This window comes from Astatotilapia calliptera, chromosome 4, assembly GCF_964374335.1.
Source record: "Astatotilapia calliptera chromosome 4, fAstCal68.1, whole genome shotgun sequence".
Taxonomy (NCBI): Eukaryota; Metazoa; Chordata; class Actinopteri; order Cichliformes; family Cichlidae; genus Astatotilapia; species Astatotilapia calliptera.
In genome coordinates, this window is record NC_137425.1 from 22,235,261 (window position 1) to 22,256,195 (window position 20,935).

Genomic DNA, 20,935 nt, shown 5'->3' on the forward strand with positions numbered 1-20,935 from the left:
CTCTTTGTCTCTTTATGTTGTCCTTATAAAAAAGTCGACCACATAAACATGTAGAAGCACTCATTTTTACTCCCCTCCAACTGTTCCACTTTTACAACAGTAAGCTTAACAAGCACCAGCAAGTGCTTTGCAGTAAAGGACTCGCCAATGATTCCCGGTGCTTTATACTACATAGAGTTGGTCCTACTTTGCTAATGGGGACTTCAGATCTTTTATCTTTTCTATTATTTATAGTTTTGATAAAGAATACACTTGGATCAAACGTAAATCAAAGCTAATGTCGAAATATATGATGTGCTTTAGTAGTAAAGATGCAAATTAGAGCCTAACTTTCATTGATTTCTTAAGTTGTCTAATAATATCACCATACCTACTTACAGATGATCCCTGCTTCAAATATGTAATTTTAAGAAAGTTTATTTTTATATTTACATTTAAAAACTTGATTTATTTACATTGATTTACTTGATTTACAGCAGGATATAGAATATATAATGTTAGAGTCGGACCGAAATAGGACTGATGCTGATACTTGGTGGTATTAAAAAGCTGATATATTGGCCAATATTTTCTTTTCTTTCAGACACACAAATATAAAAAGATTTCATTAAAAAATGTGTGTTGTTCTTATTTACGCACTTACACTCGATAAGACTAAACTTGGATTAGCTGTTTGTTTGCGGTGTTCAAAACATGTTGTAAACTGGGGAGCTGAGCGCCCTCTGGTGGACAGACTGTACAATGGCAGCATTCATATCGTGCTTGAAGGGTGTTTCTCTTGTGGCCTTTTTTTTAAACTTTAAAAATGTTCAATTAATTGCTGTTATAAATATCAATACCAATATACTGGGAAGTCGATATTAATTTAATATAATTTGTAAAAAAAAATTACCAAACCAAAACATGTTTGCTCATTAAAGATAAACACATAGGACAGTTATAGAAACTCCTTCAGCAATGTCTGACCATCATCACCCGTTCTTCCTTTCAGGTCGCCAGCGGCTGCTCTACCAGCTGGCGGGTATGGTGCCCAGCCCTCTTCTCTTGGAGCTACTTAGCTGCCCTTTGTGTGCCAGCAGCCTGGAGACCTTGGAGCTGGAACTGGGAGACCTAGAGGGAGGCAAGGGAGAGGCAGATGGACTACACGACTTCCCTCAGGTCAGAATGGATGGTTGTGGACTAATGATGATTTTAAACCTTGATGATTAATTCACAAGTGTTGATTAGACATATAATGATGATGAGCATGGTATATAAATAAATAAATACAATCTTTTAGTCTTCAAACCTAACACAGTGTTGTATTTGTGGATTATTTTGCATAGCGCCTAAAACTACAGTAATTAAAAAGCACAAGACGTCCTTGTTGGTGTTTTGACTTATTGTATCCAAAATCTTGTATCCAGGGGGCCGATGTGAGAGGAGTGAGGGGTCGGAGCAGACGCCGTGGGGTTGTTGAATACGAAAATGGAGTGGTTCGTGCCTGGCGGGACCTCAGGGAAAAACTAAAGAGGATTGTGGAAAGTAAATACTTCAACCGCGGGATCATGATCGCTATTCTTGTGAATACTCTCAGCATGGGAATAGAGTACCACGAGCAGGTAAGACACAGGGGATAGGGTGTCGGGCGGATTTTGCTTTTCTGGGAATATGACACAAATCAGTGGTTTAAAGCTAAGAGGACTACTGGTGACAGGAGTTTAGTGAAAACGGGTAGCAAGTGTGTTTAAACAAATGCCTTTTTATGGCTCGTTCAGTCTGGGAGTCTGAATGAGAGGAAACGAGAGTTAGAGATGGAGGCAGAGTGAAGAGGGCTGAGGGGCTGAAGGAAATAAAGGGAAGGAGGGGGGTGGAAGGAGTAGCACCCACTCGTTTCCTCTTTCTCACACATAAATTACACGTCCAGGCACTGTCACACACTCCAGACTCACAGTTTCGACTTTATCCTATGTGGCCAACATCTGGAAAGTTTTACATTAAATAATACCATTGCTCTTTCCCTTCTCCGGTGTCACACGGACACATTTATGTAATGATATTTCACATTTACACATAGGAGCTGTTTCACTTCCCAGCAGGTCTGGAAATGGCTACAAATTCAAAGAAGAGATTCTGGTGCATGAACAAAGACCATTCCCTTCTTTCCTCTCTCTCTGTGTCTCCATGTCTCCCTCTCCAGGGGGATGTGTGTGCGTGTGTGCGCACATGTGAGTGTGTTTCTATCTTAGTGGCATAAACATAAGGAGCGACTAGAAGAACCATGGCCTTTTTAGGGCAATGACACACACATACACACACTCAAGCACACACATACACATGAAGCGAAGTGTTAAATACGAGTTCCTCCTCCCTTCAGTAGTCATCATCCCACATATGTTACACCTCGCCAACTTTTTGAGACTATGAGTGTAGCTGCGTGCGCGCGGAGAGGTGTATAAATGTGGGAGGCATAGTGCAGACTTTGTATGTGTGTAGAGACACAAAGAGAGAGGAAAAGAGAACAAGGGAGGCGATCAATGCTTGTTTTGGCTGCATTTAGATTTCATTTTAGAAATAGGCCGAACGTAAAATCGATGTGTAAACTGACGTGCGCATAGTTTTCACACATGGAGCGTGGCACCCATCAGATGAGGTGCTGAGCTGATCTTTAACCTCACAAATTTCATTACAAATTAAATTACAAATTAGCGGGCCTTGATTGCAACATAAAAACTGTGTCTCTTGTTACTTAATCAAAGGTGGTTTGACAACAACAAATGCAATTTGTGCAATTTTAAACGTACCTACTTAATTCTCATAAGAAATAACAGGTTTCTGGTTACTTTGGTTCACATGTGAAAGATTTTTTTATGTGCATAACGTTCATGTATGTTACAGTTGTATTAATCCTGTCCCTGATTAACATTCACGGGTTCACCGTGTAAAATTAAATACATAATAGATGTTAAGGTACACTGCGTAACTGAGTCCACATGATTAGGCTTAGATTTTTACAGGGCTGGTATTACGATAATCAATGTTTTTTTCTGTACACTGCTTTGTACGGTGTGAGGTATGCAAGTCTCTGTTTTGCTTTTTGTCCTCTTGTTCCTAAGGGCAAGGTCATATGCAGAGCTGTGTTCAAAATTCTACACTCGAAATGCCTCCTTGTGGGTACTGAGAGTATTTCATTTTGATTGACCACCGCGTTGGTCAAATGTAAGGGTGGAAGTAGAAAACGGCATCTAAAGCAATAGTCCAGAGTGCTCGATGGGGACCATAAAACAAATTGATATACGCTTAAGAGCTTGTTATAATTGTTAAACCTCTCAGTTTCAAATGATCGCAGCAATACAGAGTCGATTGTTTCATGAGGCTGACGACTCAAAGGCACCTTCACTGTCGTTATTAATATGAAGAAAAGTGCTTTTTTCAGCTTTTCCAGTCCAGTTTTGTTTTTCATTTGCCCAACAACTTAAAAATGCTTTTCTTTGAAGGTGAAAGGAGTAGCATATGTAGCTTTTGCTGTGGCGTGAACTCAAACCCAGGCCCTGTTGTGTAGCCTTGGGCGTGCAGGGATCCCACTCAACCAGGTTAGCTGTAGCGGCACCCACAGCTCTATACCCTGGAGTTGTTTTCATTTATTTTATTCTACCATGTCAGACATAGTGTGCTGTCCTTTTTCAACATGCTGTTAAGTGGTACACAGACTGAATAAGAATCATCTGCAAAATTCTTTTTCACTTCTCCAGTGTAAAGACGGAGGGCCACTGAGGTACTGAAAATGCCATTAAGTCCAGTGTTAAACAATAATACATGTGTCTAGTACTATATTTGCCCAAGACAAACGCTTCCTGACAGCTCTTTTGAAGTTTTATTGAATTTATTTTAGGCTTTTCGTGGGATGTTTTGTCTTTGAAAAAAAACAACAACTTGTACTCTTTCTCTCACAACACAAGACACCAGCAGTTATATTTGAGTCCCTTGACATTACTACTGTGCCTCCCTCCCTCCCACCCATGCTGGTGTTGTTTTTAAACTCCCTGAAAGTCCGCGTTAACTCACAAGCTCATCAGCAAAAATGCTGTATAATTTGTTAATTTGTTACACAACCCTGTTCTTACTCCACATTACTAAACGCAATTCATATTGATAATGGGCTTACAATTATAACAGCTTTAGCAGCAAGCATTTAAACTACTGTCAATCTAGCACTGTATAACACAAGTACTATCAGTGGGTACGCATGATATTGACAGAGATGTACCATACATACATTTTTCGGCAGTTGTTAAGGTCAGCAAAGAAGTACACTATGTTGCCAAAAGTATTCACTCACCCATCCACATCAACAAATTCAGGTGTACCAATCACTTGCTACATACCGCTAAACTTCATGTGGCGTTCAGATGAGCTCAAGAACAGTGTGTCAAGAGATTTATGGGATGGGTTTACATGGCTGAGCAGCTGCATCCAAGTCTTACATCACCAAACACAATGCAAAGCGTTGGAAGCACGCCGCCAGTGGACTCTAGAGAAGTGGAGATGTGCTCCTTAATTGATGAATCACACTTCTCCATCTGGCAATCTGACAGACGAGTCGGGGTTTGACAGTTGCCAGGGTAACGGTACATGTCTGACTGCATTGTGCCAAGTGTAAAGTTGTGTGGGGTTGTTTGCCAGTAGTTGGGCTCAGCCCCTTAGATCCAGTGAAAGAAACTCTAAATTCTTCAGCATACCAAGAACTTTTTGGACAATTTCATGCTCCCAACTTCTTGTGAACAGCAGTGCAGAAACCAAGGTCCATGAGGACATGGATGAGTGAGTTTGGTGTGGAGGAAGTTGACTGGCCTGCACAGAGTCCTGATCTCAACCTGATAGAACGCTTTTAGGATGAATTAGAGGAGACTGCAAGCCAGGCCTTATCAGTGTCTGATCTCACAAGTCCACTTTTGGAAGAATTGTCAAAAATTCTTGTAAACACACAGCCTTTCTAGAAGAGCTGAAGCTCATAAGCTGCAACATGTGAGCTGACATCATATTAAACTCTGTGGATTAAGAATGGGATATCACTAAATTTCCTATGCATGTGAAGGCAGATGAGCGAATACTTTTGGCAATATAGTGTATGTATATTAGCGTTGTCAGTGATACTCATAAATATGGTCTATCTGTTATGGGCCTGGGGGTTTGGGTCTACTGCTTGTTGACTCCCACATATGCAGAGAGTCACAAGTGGTGTTAATAAGTCTTCCTTCTGTGGCATGAGAACTAAAATCTATCACAAGCTAAAGAGTTTCACAAACTGTGAGGGAGAGTAGAGAGAATTTATGGTTTCAGTCATGTGGGGATCATAAATATTCATTACGTGTGAATTTTGGGACTGCACAATGCTTGTTAGCAAAGACTCTTGATACTTAGCAAGTAAAACGAAATGTAATAAAAAGGCTGGTGGTTGAAGGGCTATTTTTTAAGAGCATTTAATGTTCGTGCAGGAGAATGATGTGAGACTGAGGTGCAATGTTGAAAGTCCACATTCACATACGCGCTATTACAATGGATTTGTAATAATGTAACTATGGTTTTCCAGCAGACTCGCAGACAAACAACAGACTTGCAATGCTTTAGTTAGTTTGTCCTGATGAGACGCAGTGTATGAACTCAGGATGTGGCACCAGAAAATTTACTGGAGCGCAAAAATGCAGAATTTTTAATACAAGATTTGACGTTTTACAAGAGGGCCTCGGTTAAATCTTTGCTGGATCACTGAGTGTAATGTGGTAAGTGAAGTAGATTAGCAGTTATAGATTGGTGTTGGCCCTATATTGATTGATAGGGCCTGGCTGCAGCTCTGATGTTGACTGATAATGTCTCAGCTCATGGCACAAAGGCTTGGAGGTAATACAGTGGACTTACTAACTATCTTGCTTCTTCATTCTTTTGTTTTCCTTCCTGCTTTATCTCCCATGCCCTCCTCCCCCCTCTTCTTTTCTTTTGCATTCTCTTTCTTTTGCTCCATCCAGCCCGAGGAACTGACTGATGTGTTAGAGATCAGCAACATCGTTTTCACCAGCATGTTTGTCCTGGAGATGGGTTTCATGCTGCTGGCTTTCGGCTTGTTTGGATACATCAGGAACCCATACAACATCTTTGACAGCATCATTGTTATCATCAGGTAGTATTTATCCGTGCTGTTTTGTCTCCACGTAGAGAAGAAAGTGCAGAGAGACCAAAGCAATCAGTAGCAGACAAGTAACAGTTGGAGGTATAGCGTGTGTCTAATTTCTCACCAACTTGAGGTTTCAGTTGTCAGGTTCAGTGCTGTAGCATCTCTTCTGTTGGTAAGATTGTCACAGTCATAAGGGAACACACGTCACTTGCTGCCTCAGCAGACTCCTTACTCTGTCAGTTGAGGTTTGCAGTGTGGCTCTCATTTAGCTTTGGGCCTTTCAAACTGTGATGTTCGGTTACTTTTGCTTTTGAAATAGAATTAGCTTTCTAATCACTACAGATAATCCTGTTACTACTGGTGAGCCACTTTAAAACACACATGTAATTACCTCTGCCAAGGATGTCGTGTTTTTGGTAGTGTGTGCATGCGTGTCATCATTGTGCCTGCAAACATGTTAGCTCAACAACTTTTAGATGAATTTCAATAAAACTTTGTAGGGTTGTAGAGTGGAATCATATTAACAGTCGATTCAAATTTGGCTTAAAACTTCAAAGTAAACATAATGATTTAGTGGTTGAAAATTGATATAATTCTTATAGATAAGGTATTTAGTTTAACATATAGAAAATAAATAACAATAAAATGAAATAAAATATGTCACATTTCACCTTTGACCTCTCCTTCAAGGTCAATAGATTGATTTGAATGTCAAAGTGATAATAACTAATAATAATAATAATAAATAAGTCTTATAGCTCTATTTATAGTTAATGATGTAACTATATATTATTAACTATATATGGAGATTCTAAATGTCTCATTATTTTATTATGAGTTTGTTATAACCTGTTACTGTAATGTACATAACTGTTTAAATACATGAGCAATGTTCCTGAATAAGTGTAAATGTATATATATTTTTGAAAAAATATATGATTTTTAAAGTAACTTTAAAAAGAACAAATAAAATACAATAAATATATAAAAAGATAATATATTTGGTTAAAAGTAAACACTCATGCTATGCGATACTGCAAATTTTGGTATTGATCCAATACAAAGTAAATACAGGGTCAGTAGTGCCAATACCTATACTGTTACCGATATTTTGAACTTATAAAGGCAGCTTTTGTAGGTGAGAGCAGTGTGTCATGATTTATGAGATGAATCATCAATTTGGGGAATAGACATAAACTATCAATCCTATGTTGTTAATATCGACCTGATATCAGTACCACCATTGGTATTGATACTATGGATATTTGGATCGATCTGGCCACCTTTAGTACTGCCTGGAAAGTGAGCAGCCTTGGTGGAGGTTTGTCCTCTTGTTTTGCTTTGTTTATGTGTTTTTTCACAAACAAATTTACTGAAGTTGTCCAGTATTTTAATACTTTGTTGTGGGTTGTTCTCAGTGTGTGGGAGATAATTGGCCAAGCAGACGGTGGGCTGTCAGTCCTGCGAACGTTTCGTCTGCTACGAGTTCTGAAGCTGGTTCGCTTCCTACCCGCTCTGAGGAGACAACTCGTAGTGCTGATGAAGACAATGGACAATGTGGCCACCTTCTGCATGCTTCTCATGCTTTTCATCTTCACTTTTAGGTAGGGGCTAAACAGATTTAACATTTTTCCCACCTGTCTCTCTTCAGGCTACTTTCTAGTGATGGAATATTGATGAGTATTAATGCAAACATCCAAATGAATATGTCTGCATTTCCTTTTTCTCTGCAGTATACTGGGCATGCATCTTTTTGGGTGTAAATTTAGTTTTCGCACAGAGAATGGAGACACCATCCCTGACCGAAAGAACTTTGACAGTCTGCTCTGGGCCATTGTCACTGTGTTCCAGGTTAGTTTCTGACTTACACTGTGCAACACTATAAGTTTGAATTATCTATAAGTTGGCTTTTGCTTTCCTATTTTTATGTCACATTGTCCAAACTGTGCATGACGATAACAAAATACGAGCTTACCTGTATCTACAGCTATAATATACATATACTGTAGGCATCCATTATAATAACCTGTCCGCGCCGCCTCTGCTTCAGGGAAAAACAGAAAGAGACAGATATATAGGAATAACCACATGGCCTATATAAATTGCTTAGGGAGGGTTCTGATGAAATTACAGATAAGGTGGTGAACTGAAGCCTCCATCTTACAAAGAACTGAAATAAATAAAAATTACTGCACATGTCCTCACATGTTATTGGTGGCATGGAGTCTGACACACTATTCTAAATGTCTAAATCAAATGTCAAAGTCAGTCTAGAGTGTGTTCGCGCGCACGCGTGTGTGTGTATATATTGCATATTTCTGCCAAGCGTCTTCTCTTGGTCCAATGCTGTAGAAAATTCTTCCCCCAGAATCTCTCTTTCACTATCACTTCTATTTTTTGCTCTCCCTCCCTGTGGAGGTTGTTCAATTGCACATGGATTGTCCTCTTTTCTATACTGGATGCCTCAGCATAAGACTAGAACACATAATGCAGAGCACTGTCTCACTTTAGTGCTGAAGAAGCATTTTGCCCTGAACTGACTGTCATACGCTTGCAGTAGTTTTCTGGAGTAGCTACAGTACACACAAATGTATGCATGGCACATACAGTGGGGGGAATAATTCTTTGATCCCTTTGTAAGTTTACTCAGAAAGAAACGAACAAGCTCCAAAAATCCAGAAAATAAATTATGTAAAAAATTATAAATAAATTTTCCCCTCATTTAGTTAAATATATGTATTTGATCCCAAACCCAACCCACAGATTACAGTCAGTCAATTACAGATACTACTGACCTCAGCTCATCATGACTATAAAGCACACCTGTCCACAGAATCAGTTTCTGTTAGGTGTGGCTGTGTGCAGGCAGGAATAGGACCCAAGGTGCAGACTCCGGAGACGGACGTGAACTCAAAAAGGCTTTAATTAGGTACTCAAAAATATAACATAACTGAAAAAACTCAAAACAAACTTAAACTGGAGAAATGACAGCACACACAGCTAAGAAAACGGTAGATCGCGACACAGACACTAAGAAACACAGGGCTTAAATACACAGAGGGAGCAATCAGGGAATGGGTAACAGGAGGGAAACACAGCTGGGGCAAATCAGGCCTAACGAGACAAGGGGAAGCAAAACCAGACACATTAACATCAGACATGGACTTTCAAAGTAAAACAGGAAACATAACACAGACTCACGGGCAGGCACTATAACAAAGGGAACAGAGACGTGGGAACAGGGCAGACACAAACATTGACTGAACACGGGGATATAGGAACTTAGGATACACATAGACGCGGACTAGACAAGGGGATGCAGGTGATAAGGGAGACAGAGCAACTAAAGAAGACAGAGACATAAGCCATAAGACAGAACTCAAAGAAACCAAAAACTAGAAAGTATAAATAATATCATAAACTCAAAAACCCTGGGTCGACGACCCAGGCATCCTAACAGTACCCCCCCCCTTAAGGGCTGGCTTCCAGACAGCCCAAACCAAAACATCAAAATCAAAAAAACAAAAACAACCCAACCAGGGTGGGCGGCGGGGGGAAACAGGATGGAGGGCTCGAAACAAACCAAACAAGGAGCCAGAAACAATAAAACAAAAAAAAAAAAGTGCAAACACTGGAGCCCGGAAAGCAACAGAACAAAACACAGAAACAAAGTCCAAAACAACAGCACCAAGGCCCAGGCAAAGTCCAAAAGCAAACAAACAAAAGAGCTCACGAAAGGCGCAGAGGCCCAGGCAATAGTCTCAAAAAAGTTCAGGGGGCCGGCCCGGAGGCTGACGGCACAACAGTCCAAACCCGGGTAGGTCAGGGGGGCGGCCCGGAGGCTGATGGTCCAAGAGTCCAGAAAACAGGTCAGGAGGCCGGCCGGGCGGGAGGCACCGACGGCGACCGAGCAGGTCAGGAGGCCGGCCGGGCGGGAGGCACTGGTGGCGGAGTACTTCAGGGGGCCGTCCACGACGGCGGCGTAGTTCAGAGGGCTGTCCATGACGGCAACGACGTCCAGTCATCGGCCGGACAGAACGTGTAGGACGAGCAGGCCGGACAGGTTGTGCAGGCCGGGCAGGACGTGCAGGCCGGGCAGGACGTGCAGGAACAGACAGATTGGAGACCTCAGGAGCAGACAAAGCTGAACACTCGGAGACTGGACCAGGCGGAGCTGCAGAGGCCGAGGCCGGACCAGGCGGAGCTGCAGAGGCTGAGGCCGGACCAGGCGGAGCTGCAGAGGCTGAGGCTGAATCCGGACCAGGCGTAGCACAGGCTGAGGCTGAATCCGGACCAGGCGTAGCACAGGCTGAGGCTGAAGCCGGACCAGGCGAAGCTGCAGAGGCTGAGGCCAGACCAGGCGAAGCTGCAGACTCGGAGGCCGGACCAGGCGGTGGAGCCGGTGGTGGCTGAACGGCCCCCTCGGACCCTCCAGCGGAGACAGGTGGCTGAACGGGCCCCTCGGACCCCCCAGCGAAGACAGGTGGCTGAACGGGCCCCTCGGACCCCCCAGCGAAGACAGGTGGCTGAACGGGCCCCTCGGACCCCCCAGCAAAGACAGGTGGCTGAAAGGGCCCCTCGGACCCTCCAGCAGGAAGAGGAGGCTGAAGCGGTTCCTCGGACCCTCCAGCGGAAACAGGAGACTGAGCAAACAACTGAGGCGGTAACTGAGCAGGTGACTGAGCCGATAGGTGAGCTAATGTCTGAGCTATGGAGAGAAGTTTAAGTTGTATTGACTGTTGTAACGATGGCAGTAATGGCGGGTGAGGTGGTGGATTAGCAGATGGTTGGACTAGGTTGTCTGAGCCTACGGATCCTACAGAAAACTGCTGGACGGGCTCACCTGAGCCTCCAGCGAGGACAGAAACAGGTGCAAGTACCTGCCGGACACCAGCCACTCCCACCCGAGGAGAAGGTACGGGTGCAGGAGCTAACTGGTTCCCGGTCATCCTCACCCTGGGAGCCGGGACAAGCACAGTCAACGGCTGGGCAGCTGCAGTCCCCACCCGAGGAGCTGGTACGGGTGCAGCGACAGGCAGAGGCTCAGCCAGCCTAGACACCTGAGCAGGGACCAGCTGGACCTCAGCCTCCCTCACCTGAAGCACTGAAACAGGTGCAGGGGAATGCTGGGCCTGAGCTGCCCTGGGAGCAGGAACACAATGGTGCAAAGGAGCAGGCTCAGCAAACACAGACTCTTCTAAAACGTTTTTTAACTTCCTACCACCACCACGTCTAACAGTCTTAATAGTCTCAGTCTTAGCAGTGTTCATATGATTGTTAGTTTCCAGCTCCGAGGAATGACAGCAATCACAACTCACCACCGGGAGTTGCTCCGCAGAAAAAGAGTGGTGACGGTGTGAGCGTCGCCTCCTCCGGGAAGTGGGAGGTGGCGAACTGGGCTGCGAATCCTCCAAAGGACCGGGCTGCGATGAGGAAGCAGAGAGTTTGTGAAGCTCAGAACGTGGCAGACCCAAAAACAGAGCGAAGGACTGCAGCGGAGTGAGTCTACCGTCCGGCGTCACATAATCTTTCTTCCTCCGCCGCTTAACTCTCTTGTCGGACTGGTATTCCAGGGGTGAAGGCGGAGGTGTAGCGACTGGAGAGAAGGAGCACGTGTTCAACCTGATCGCCCGAGGCATAGACGCTGGCTCGGCCGTAGCCATTTGGAGGCTGCGGGGCCCTCCCAAAGCCAAACGTGACCCATAGAAGGGTGACTGGAGCTCCTGGGCATGCTCAGCTTCCTCCCTCACGATCTCCTTGAGGAAGGCAGAAACTGCGGGTCGCTGATACCACACAGAGTCTGCTGGGTCCATGTTCTGGTCACGATCTTCTGTTAGGTGTGGCTGTGTGCAGGCAGGAATAGGACCCAAGGTGCAGACTCCGGAGACAGACGTGAACTCAAAAAAGGCTTTAATTTAATACTCAAAATATAACAAAACTGAAAAAAACTCAAAACAAACTTAAACTAGAGAAATGACAGAACACACAGCTAAGAAAACGGTAGATCTTCCATCACAACCTCATCACCACCAGAGGCACAGCCACACAGTTGTTAGAGGACATCAGGAATAAGACTGCAGACCAGCACAAGGCTGGAATGAGCTACAAGACCATTAGCAAAAAGGTGATGAGAAGGTGACAACCGTTGGTGCCATTATTCAGAAGTGGCGGAATTATAAAATGACCATCAATCGTCCTCATGATCATGAGAAAGGTGGTAGACATCCCAAATGATCTGAAGGCAGTTGGGACCACGGTCACCAAGAGCACCTTTGGTAACACACTACAGTAGTGGATTGAAGTCTTGCAGTGCCCACAAGGATCCCCTCCCCAAGAAGACACATGTACAGGCCCGTCTTAAGGCGGCTAGTAAAACAAATGATTCAGAGAAAGCTTGGGAGAAAGTGCTGTGCTCAAATGACACCAAGGGTCTTTGGCATCAACTTGACCCGCCATGTTTGGAGGAAGAGAAATACTGAGTATGACCCAGAAAACACCATCCCTACAGTTAAGCACAGAGGTGGGAACATTGTGCTTTGTGGCTGTTTTTCTGCTAAGGGTGCAGGATGACTTTACTCCATTAAGCCAATGGACGGGTCTGTGTACTGTCCTAAAGCATACAGCACCACCAAGGCAAGAAACAAGTGGCTAAAGAAGAAGTGCATTAGGGTCATGAAGTGGTCCAGCCAGTTTCCAGACCTCAGTCCTATAAAAAAAAATCTGTGGAGGGAGCTGAAGCTTTGAACTGCCAATCAATTTATAACTTTTATGTTTTATGTGTACATATTTATGTATACACACACACATACATACAAGCACAGTGAAGTAGGAGGGCAGAGATGGAGCTTGCAGACATGCAAACACATGTAGACTCACAAACGTCCCATGTTAACCTATAGACAAACAGTATATGAAAATGAAGTATTTCGCCAGTAAAAGCAGCCGAGCATTTCATGTCTTCATGTTAATTTCTGCCAATATCTAAGGCTTGAACTTCTTATCCCCACTTTTAGTTTCATATCTCTAAACCTCACATCTTCCCTGTCCTGAATTTCTCCTTCTCCTTTCTTGTTAATGTGTGTGTAAATCTCTGTGTGTGCCATTCATTTCATAGATTCTTACCCAGGAGGACTGGAATGTGGTGTTGTATAACGGCATGGCTTCTACCTCTCCATGGGCGGCTCTCTACTTCGTTGCTCTTATGACATTTGGCAACTATGTGCTCTTCAATTTACTAGTGGCCATCTTGGTTGAAGGCTTCCAGGCTGAGGTGAGAAGAACTCGGACTCGTTGGTTTCTACATACAATAAAGGGTTCAGTATTTTTGGATTGTACTGGTTTATGAGCGGTCACCATTTTCCAGTATGCTACTTGTAGGCTTGTTTTACATTTTCAAAGCTGGTAATAAGGCACTCATATTGGTGCACATAATGTTCATAAAAGACAAAAGTCCTTTTCATTCCCTGCAAATTTCCTGTAGTTTAGCATAGTAAAGCCTTTGAAGAACATAAAAAGGAAGGGGAATTTCCCAGTCACTATCAGTCCTTTATCATTCAACCATGTGTACCCAGTGTATCTTTGGAGCGATTTAATTTGCTCATGGTCTGGGTGTTGATTGAAAAAAAATTTCCCCGTGATGTTAAAGTCAAAACAAAATGGGAAGCCAATACAGAAATATCATTGTTGTCATGTATGCATGTGTTACAGGGTGACGCTAATCGGTCAGAGTCAGATGATGACAAGAAATCAGACAACTTTGATGAGGACGAGAAGATAGAACAGTTCAGAGACACAGGTAGTGGTGTTTTCATGATATTCCTTTTCTGCTTTTACAGCTGATTGATCAGTAAAAACTGTAGTGAAAGCGGCAGGAGAAATAAAGCAATATGAAGCATTATAATATGCTGTATAACTCTCCTCCACAGAGCTAAAGCTCTCACTGATGATGACAGGTAATGGTCACATTGACCCTCGTGGCTCTATGGCTCCTCCCATAATCATGCGCACAGCAGCCACACCCATGCCTACACCTAAGAGCTCTCTTGGACCTGAGTCCATCCTCGGGGATGAGCTCATGTACATAGACGGAGCACCTCAATATAGTGAGGTAGGACTGGGTTTTCCTGAGGCAGGGGTCGGTCACCCAGAGTCCCGACGGGGAAGCTCAACATCAGTGGAGCCATACGATCCGCCTTCTCTGGTAAGTTATATGAAAGTCTTCATGTAAATACCATGTACAGTACAATATCTTCAGTTAATCATGAGTTAATTATTCCTGGTGGACTCACTGAAGATTCAGTAGATGTTATGAGGCTTGTTCTTTTATTTGAAAATCCATTTTCCTTATTGCTGATTCAAAATAAAAAAACTCACATCAACAATTTTTTTAAAAAGGGTAGAAGATATGAGACCAGCTTCATATGTGCATACCCAGTGGTTTCAAATGGAGTACCAAATATGGCCTAAAGAGCTAGTGAGCCCAGTGAGGTAACACTAGAACTAATCACAAGCTTCAAATGTTTCATTTCACAGAAACCAATCAGATCCACTTATGTCATATTTGTGACATTTAGCAACACCAGTTCTGTGAATTCTAATCTGAGTGAGAGAATAGCTATGATTTAGTCAGGCTTTAGGGATGCTTGACTTAGCTGAATTGATTTAACATTAATATATCATTTTCACTGGCGTATACACATATGCAGAAGGGAGCGGTGGTTTGGGAAGGTAGTCTCTGAAGGGGGCATGCTCACTTAACCACATTTACAGCTGCAAGTCACGTAATTAGGAGGTCAGTGTGACACAAGGAGAGCGAGTATTCCAAAACTGGAAAATAATTTGGACACAGAGAGCCAATCATAGTCTTGTGTTACATGAGCGGGAACAAAAAACTGTTTGTAACTAAAGCATTTGGTCAAGTCTCAATTTTATGTCTATGAAATGTAGTTCACAGCTTGCTAATTTAACAACATTGAGAGAGATTGTGGGAAAAGCAGTATTCAATATGATAATTACTGTCTCAACGGTTGAGAACCATAATGAAAATTAAGCTAATAAAAGCCCTTGTTTGAGAGACTCATCAGAAATTTTACTGTGGAAGAGTGGGAAAAAGTATGAGAACATATGAAACGTTGTCAAATTTGAAATGATGCTACTCTCAGCAGATGATGAAAAGTTTTAACTGTTAGCCTCTTAAAAGCTGCTGTAACCGACATTCATTTTCACAACCACACATTACGCTCGCCCCTATTTTCTGTCTCTTCAGAGCCTCTCTAGTCCCGGGCGGCGTTCTCCTCTTCCTCCCCGTGGCGCTGGAAGCTCATGGGGAAGTCGACGCTCCAGCTGGAACAGCCTGGGAAGGGCACCGAGCCTCAAAAGGCGAGACACCAGCGGAGAGCGGGAGAGCTTGTTGTCTGGGGAAGGTGGAGAGGATGAGGATGCCAGGGATGGCAAAGTGGAGGCAGGGGGAAACAACAGACTAAAGCCGGGGTCCTTGGAACTGCTGCAGGCGTCTACTCTCTGCCCTTCTGTGGTAGCAGACTATGGTGACTGCAATGGGAGGACCGTGACCTACAACCCGAACGTGAACTCCGACCCCAAAGAAGACTCCTCCCCAGAGGACGATTTGGACGATGATGTAAGTGGCATTTGGTTGTTTCGTTTACTCTGCGGCTCGTTTTTACAATTAAATACAGATGCTCGTGGATGGATTTTGAAATGTTATGTAAATTCCTAATCTGTGCTCTCTGTGACTCTGTTTACACATTTTATTTCATTTTCTTCTCTCCTCTTGCAGTTCTCCCCTTCTGCCCTTTGCGTTCGCTTACTTTTGTATATAAATTAGAGTGTGCATTTTGTGTTCACACTGCAAAGCCTGGAGGGACACTAATTGTCATGCCTTAATTGATTAGTTTAGGCACTAATTGTTTTCTCAGTGGGTACAAAACAACTTGAGTACATGCAATCAGCACACTTATATATTTGTGCGTGGAAAACCTGGAGAGGCCCCCTTCCACTTCCCCCTCCTTGGTGGTTTTGGATGACCTCTTACGCGACAGTGTTCATGGGTTTATTGGCTCCAAATTGAGTTCATAATGCCATGAAATCCGCAGAAACAAAAGCCCTCTCCCCCGGCGAAGTGGATAAGTGAGGCTTAATACAGACAGTGTATTGATACATGGGTGTGTGTTTCAATGCACACTTGGAAGGGTATACACTGCGTGTGTGCACACGTTGTGCCAACTGAGGTGTGCACATACACGTTCTTCTCTGTGAGTGTCTATCTCAGATTATGGGCTTCGACTCCAAGGAGAGCTGAGCGGTTGGTTCTTGTCACAGGCGCACACACGCAGGATACGCCCAGATGCACACGTGCTCACATAATGGGCAGCCTGCCAAATAAGCAGTTTCTGAGAGGCCTAACTTTGGGTTGTTTTTAATTAGAATCCTGAAGTGCAGAAGCTGCGCACCTAAGCTTTCTTCTGTTTGTTTTATTACAAACTTTAATGAGTTTCAAAACACTTTCTATTGAGCTTGTGGCCTAGCTAAGTTGGAGGTCCGCCTGTTATAGTCCCAATTATCTCCCTTTACTTATGCAATGAAACACGTGTTTACTATGCCCCCATAGATTTAAGTGCAGAACGGCTAACATCAGCAACACCGTGGAAACTCGGCTTAAAGCCGTGCATTGCTTCTCTCTAATAGGATCTGCAGTGTAATTGTTGACGGGTTGTGCACATTAGAGTCGTCATAATACAATTTTACTTTTAACTGATAAACATAATATATAGTTTTGGCAATGACATTTAGCAGCATTCAGTTATATAAAAAGCTCTTGGGCTTACGCAGTTTCTCCACCTTCAAGGATTTTTTTGCATGATTTAATGTTCTAGCTGATCTTCAGTCGGGGTTTAAGGAGTGCACGCAGAACAAAAAGTAATAACATTTTTATTGCTCGGATTCTACAGATTGCATGCATAGTTTGTGGAGCAGCTGTCTATTTTTGGAGAGGAGCGCATCGTCCTTTTAGTAGCCTTGCTTCTAATCTACAACAATCTCAGCATTAATTAAATATTTATCAGTTGCGTTAGCTTCGATGTGTATATTAATATGTGTAAAAATGTGAAAAAGTATATCTGCCAGAATACTGAACCTTTAGATTTGCAAGACAAACCATTTGGAGTTTTTCACTGGGTGAGATTTGACGCACTTAGCTTTGACTGTAGCAGACATGACGGTAACAACAGTAATAAACATTTCACCAAATGCAAAGGTGACACCTATAGTTGGTTCGGAGATATTGACAGAGAAAGTAGTTTTGTTGTTGGTGTTAATGATGTTGATGTGCAACCATCGTTTTCTGCAGGCTTCTTTTTGCTACTGGACCAGGAAGGAGTTCCATAACATGAAGCCCCGATGGTGCAAAGAGCATGAAGACTGGACGCTGTACCTGTTTTCTCCAGAGAATCCGTAAGACAGACACACACACACACACACACACACACACACACACACACACACACACACACACACACACACACACACACAGTAGTCTTTTCATCCTTGCATTCATATCTTGGAGATTTACCCTAATCCTGTAGGATCACAGTTACTACACTTACACTAATCCTAACCCGAACCTAACCCCAAACTATTTATACTAAGACACAATGATTTACATTTTCAGCATTAGCTTGTGTCACCAAAGTGTGATTGCACTGGCAGATTTATGTCCCACCAGCATGAGTTTCACACACACACACGGATCCATACGAAGAATTCAGTCCGTTCTGTTGTCACCCTCTGCCATCCATTTTTCTGCTTACTCACTGGCCTATTCCTCTCTGGTTCTTCTTTTTTTAATTTAACTATTTCTGTCTCTTGTATTTTTTACTGAATTCTCACTATTATTTATTTGATTATCAGTTTTAATAAATGATGGATATTTTATTGTTTTATCAGAGTTGCGTGTATGTTTGTCTGTGTTTTTTTTTATTTTTTTAATTTACTGTTTTTGGGGGTTTTTTTAGGTTCCGTATGTGGTGCCAGAAAGTGATCTCTCACAGACTGTTTGACCACATAGTTCTAGTTTTCATCTTTCTCAACTGCATCACCATTGCTCTGGAAAGACCTGATATAAAAAATGACAGCACGGTAAGACACACACGCACAGCCAATACACACCAGGACTGTTTTATTTAGTTTCTATCTCTTATAACTGATCCTTAATTAAGTAAGAGAAACAGGCAAAATTTCCTCTGTTATATGTGATGCTTTGATGCTTTTTATCCCTTCCATTGTTACCTGTAGTAACAAAGGTTTCTTGCTTGGGCTTCACATACACTCAGCTTGTGCTTTAGTCTGGGTACTGGGGTCTTTCACTACATTCACATAGTAAAAAAGAAAGTACACGCTTTTTAAATTCTAAGGTTTTAGATATCTGCAAATAATGTGGTCCTTAACAGTTCTTAAAATTAGGCAAATACAACCTCAGATATGAGGTTGTCCATTAACAGTTAACACATTACATTAACAATGTCTTAGACTCTGCAAGCCTCAGTTAACATTTCAAATGTTAAAGTTAATGAAGGTAGAGTTAGAAAAAAGCCAAAGAAGCGTGTCTTGTTTGGAAGGGTTGCCTGGAGAAAGGCTCTTTTCTCTAAAAAGAACATGGCAGCATGGTTTAGGTTTGCAAAGCTCCATCTGAACAAACCACAAGAATCCTGGAACAATGTCTCTTGGACAGATAAGACCAAAGTGGAGCTGTATGGCCATTATGCACAGTGCCACGTTTGGTGAAAACCAAACAGAACATATCAGCAAAAACACTCCATAGCGACTGTCAAGCACGGTGTTGGGGTGGTGACTTGTGCTTCTTTTGCTGCCACGAGACCTGGCCACCTTGAAGCCATTGAGTCAAAGATGAACTTTGTATACCAAAGTATTCTAGAATCATCTATCCTGCAGCTAAAGCATAGTCCAAATTGCTTAATGGAAAAAAATCTACAACAGAAAGGCTGAAAAAGAAAAGAATCAAGGTGCTACAATAATGTACTTGTTTTCAACTTTGTCAGCTTTGCCTTCATTTTCTATTTTCCAAAGTAAATTAGTAAAAGCAAAGAATTACAAAACATTTATTCACAATATATCATATTATGTGCTTTTTGGTGCTTGATTGATGATTATTTGCAGAAAGCTTAGAAAAAAATTGTCACTAACCGCTGTGTGAGGCAAGGAAGGATAAGACCCGAATGCAGGGCTCTCAGGCAGAACGTGAACTCAAAAACAGCTTTATTGCCAGATTCACAAAAAAACATTAGCTAAACTGGGAAGGAGCTAGAAACTAAAATAAACAGACAGCACACAGCATCGAGGGATGGCAACAGACAGAAGGAGATACAGACAATATTTCAAGAGGGTGTCAGGGCAGGAAACACCTGGGGAACACAGCTGAACATAGTCTGACTGAAGAGGCAGGGGAGCCACATTACATTACACATACAGGACAGATGACCATGAGAATAAAACAGGAAAAAGACGGACCAGACACAGGAAGACAGGGAACACAAACACTGAGGCGAGACTGACAAAAAACAGGGAGCGAGGGACAGAGACTTGAGCTTTATAACCAGACGTGACCACACACAGGGGACGCAGGGGAGGACCCACCAAGAGACTAATACCGACTGGACACAGAAGGGAACAAAATCAAACAAGAACTATGAACTACAAACATAACAAAACCGAACATTAGCATATCAATAGTTGGGTTGAAGACCCAGGGCCATGATAAAAATCATTTTATTAAAGTGTACAAGAGCTGAAAGAATAAAACTCCAGAGTTTAAAACCTTTAAAAAGACACATTTTAGACTGATGCTAGATACTCTGTACTCTGTAGTGTGATGTGGCGTGTGCTACATGGTATGTGGGCTGAAATATAATATCACTCTCTTCTTTAGGAGCGACATTTCCTGAGTGTGTCCAACTATATTTTCACTGTGATCTTCCTAGCAGAGATGGCCATTAAGGTAAGAATCATTTCCTTTTCTTTCTTCTGTAGATGAACCTTTTTCTATTTTCTACTGGATCTAGATTATTGTGATTACTGCCTTGTGTACAGCTTAATTTGTATTTTAATAATTCCCAGGTTGTAGCTCTTGGTTTCTGCTTTGGGAAGCAGAGCTACCTCCAGTCCAGTTGGAACATTCTGGATGGTGTATTGGTGTTTGTGTCTCTGATCGACATTTTGGTTTATCTGGCCTATCATGGTGAAAACAAGATCCTGGGAATTCTGAGAGTACTTCGCCTGCTACGAACACTTCGCCCACTGAGGTACATGTTGGATTTTCTTTTGTATGTGGATACTGTCTTCTCACCTTTTGGAGGGTTATAGTGTAGTGGTTTGCATATTTGCCTAAAGTACAAAAGATCCATATGTTGATCCCAGGAAGACACACAAGGAATCTAGAGTAAATATCTGCTGAATCATGTGCAAATTTGCAGTGCTACTTTATATCGTCAAAAGTATTTGCTCGTCTGCCTTCACACATATACACTTCACTGACATCATATTATTAATCCATAGGCTTTAATATGATGTCAGCCCACTCTTTGTTCTGGGAAGACTTTCCACAGGGTTTAGGAATGTTTGTGGGAATTTTTGACCATTCTTACAGAAGTGTATTTTTGTGCACTGGTTTGCAGTTATATTGGAACAGGAAGGGGCCAATCCCAAATTGTTCCCACAAAGCTGGGAGCATGGAATTGGCCAAAATGTCTTGGTAAG

General features: G+C 42.6%; 1 protein-coding gene across 3 annotated transcripts in view; it reads left to right on the plus strand.

Annotated features, from left to right (window-relative positions):
• Nucleotides 1–20,935, plus strand: part of cacna1ha (calcium channel, voltage-dependent, T type, alpha 1H subunit a) — a 61,660-nt gene that overhangs the window by 18,068 nt on the left and 22,657 nt on the right. For all 3 annotated transcript variants that reach the window (XM_026165460.2, XM_026165461.2, XM_026165462.2), the window contains exons 9-21: nucleotides 992–1,158; nucleotides 1,407–1,601; nucleotides 6,003–6,154; nucleotides 7,567–7,752; nucleotides 7,882–7,999; nucleotides 13,263–13,418; nucleotides 13,856–13,943; nucleotides 14,074–14,348; nucleotides 15,414–15,785; nucleotides 17,514–17,617; nucleotides 18,178–18,301; nucleotides 20,109–20,177; nucleotides 20,297–20,481. In XM_026165460.2, the coding sequence (XP_026021245.2) occupies nucleotides 992–1,158; nucleotides 1,407–1,601; nucleotides 6,003–6,154; nucleotides 7,567–7,752; nucleotides 7,882–7,999; nucleotides 13,263–13,418; nucleotides 13,856–13,943; nucleotides 14,074–14,348; nucleotides 15,414–15,785; nucleotides 17,514–17,617; nucleotides 18,178–18,301; nucleotides 20,109–20,177; nucleotides 20,297–20,481 (2,191 nt within the window). The remainder of the gene's footprint in view (nucleotides 1–991; nucleotides 1,159–1,406; nucleotides 1,602–6,002; nucleotides 6,155–7,566; nucleotides 7,753–7,881; nucleotides 8,000–13,262; nucleotides 13,419–13,855; nucleotides 13,944–14,073; nucleotides 14,349–15,413; nucleotides 15,786–17,513; nucleotides 17,618–18,177; nucleotides 18,302–20,108; nucleotides 20,178–20,296; nucleotides 20,482–20,935) is intronic.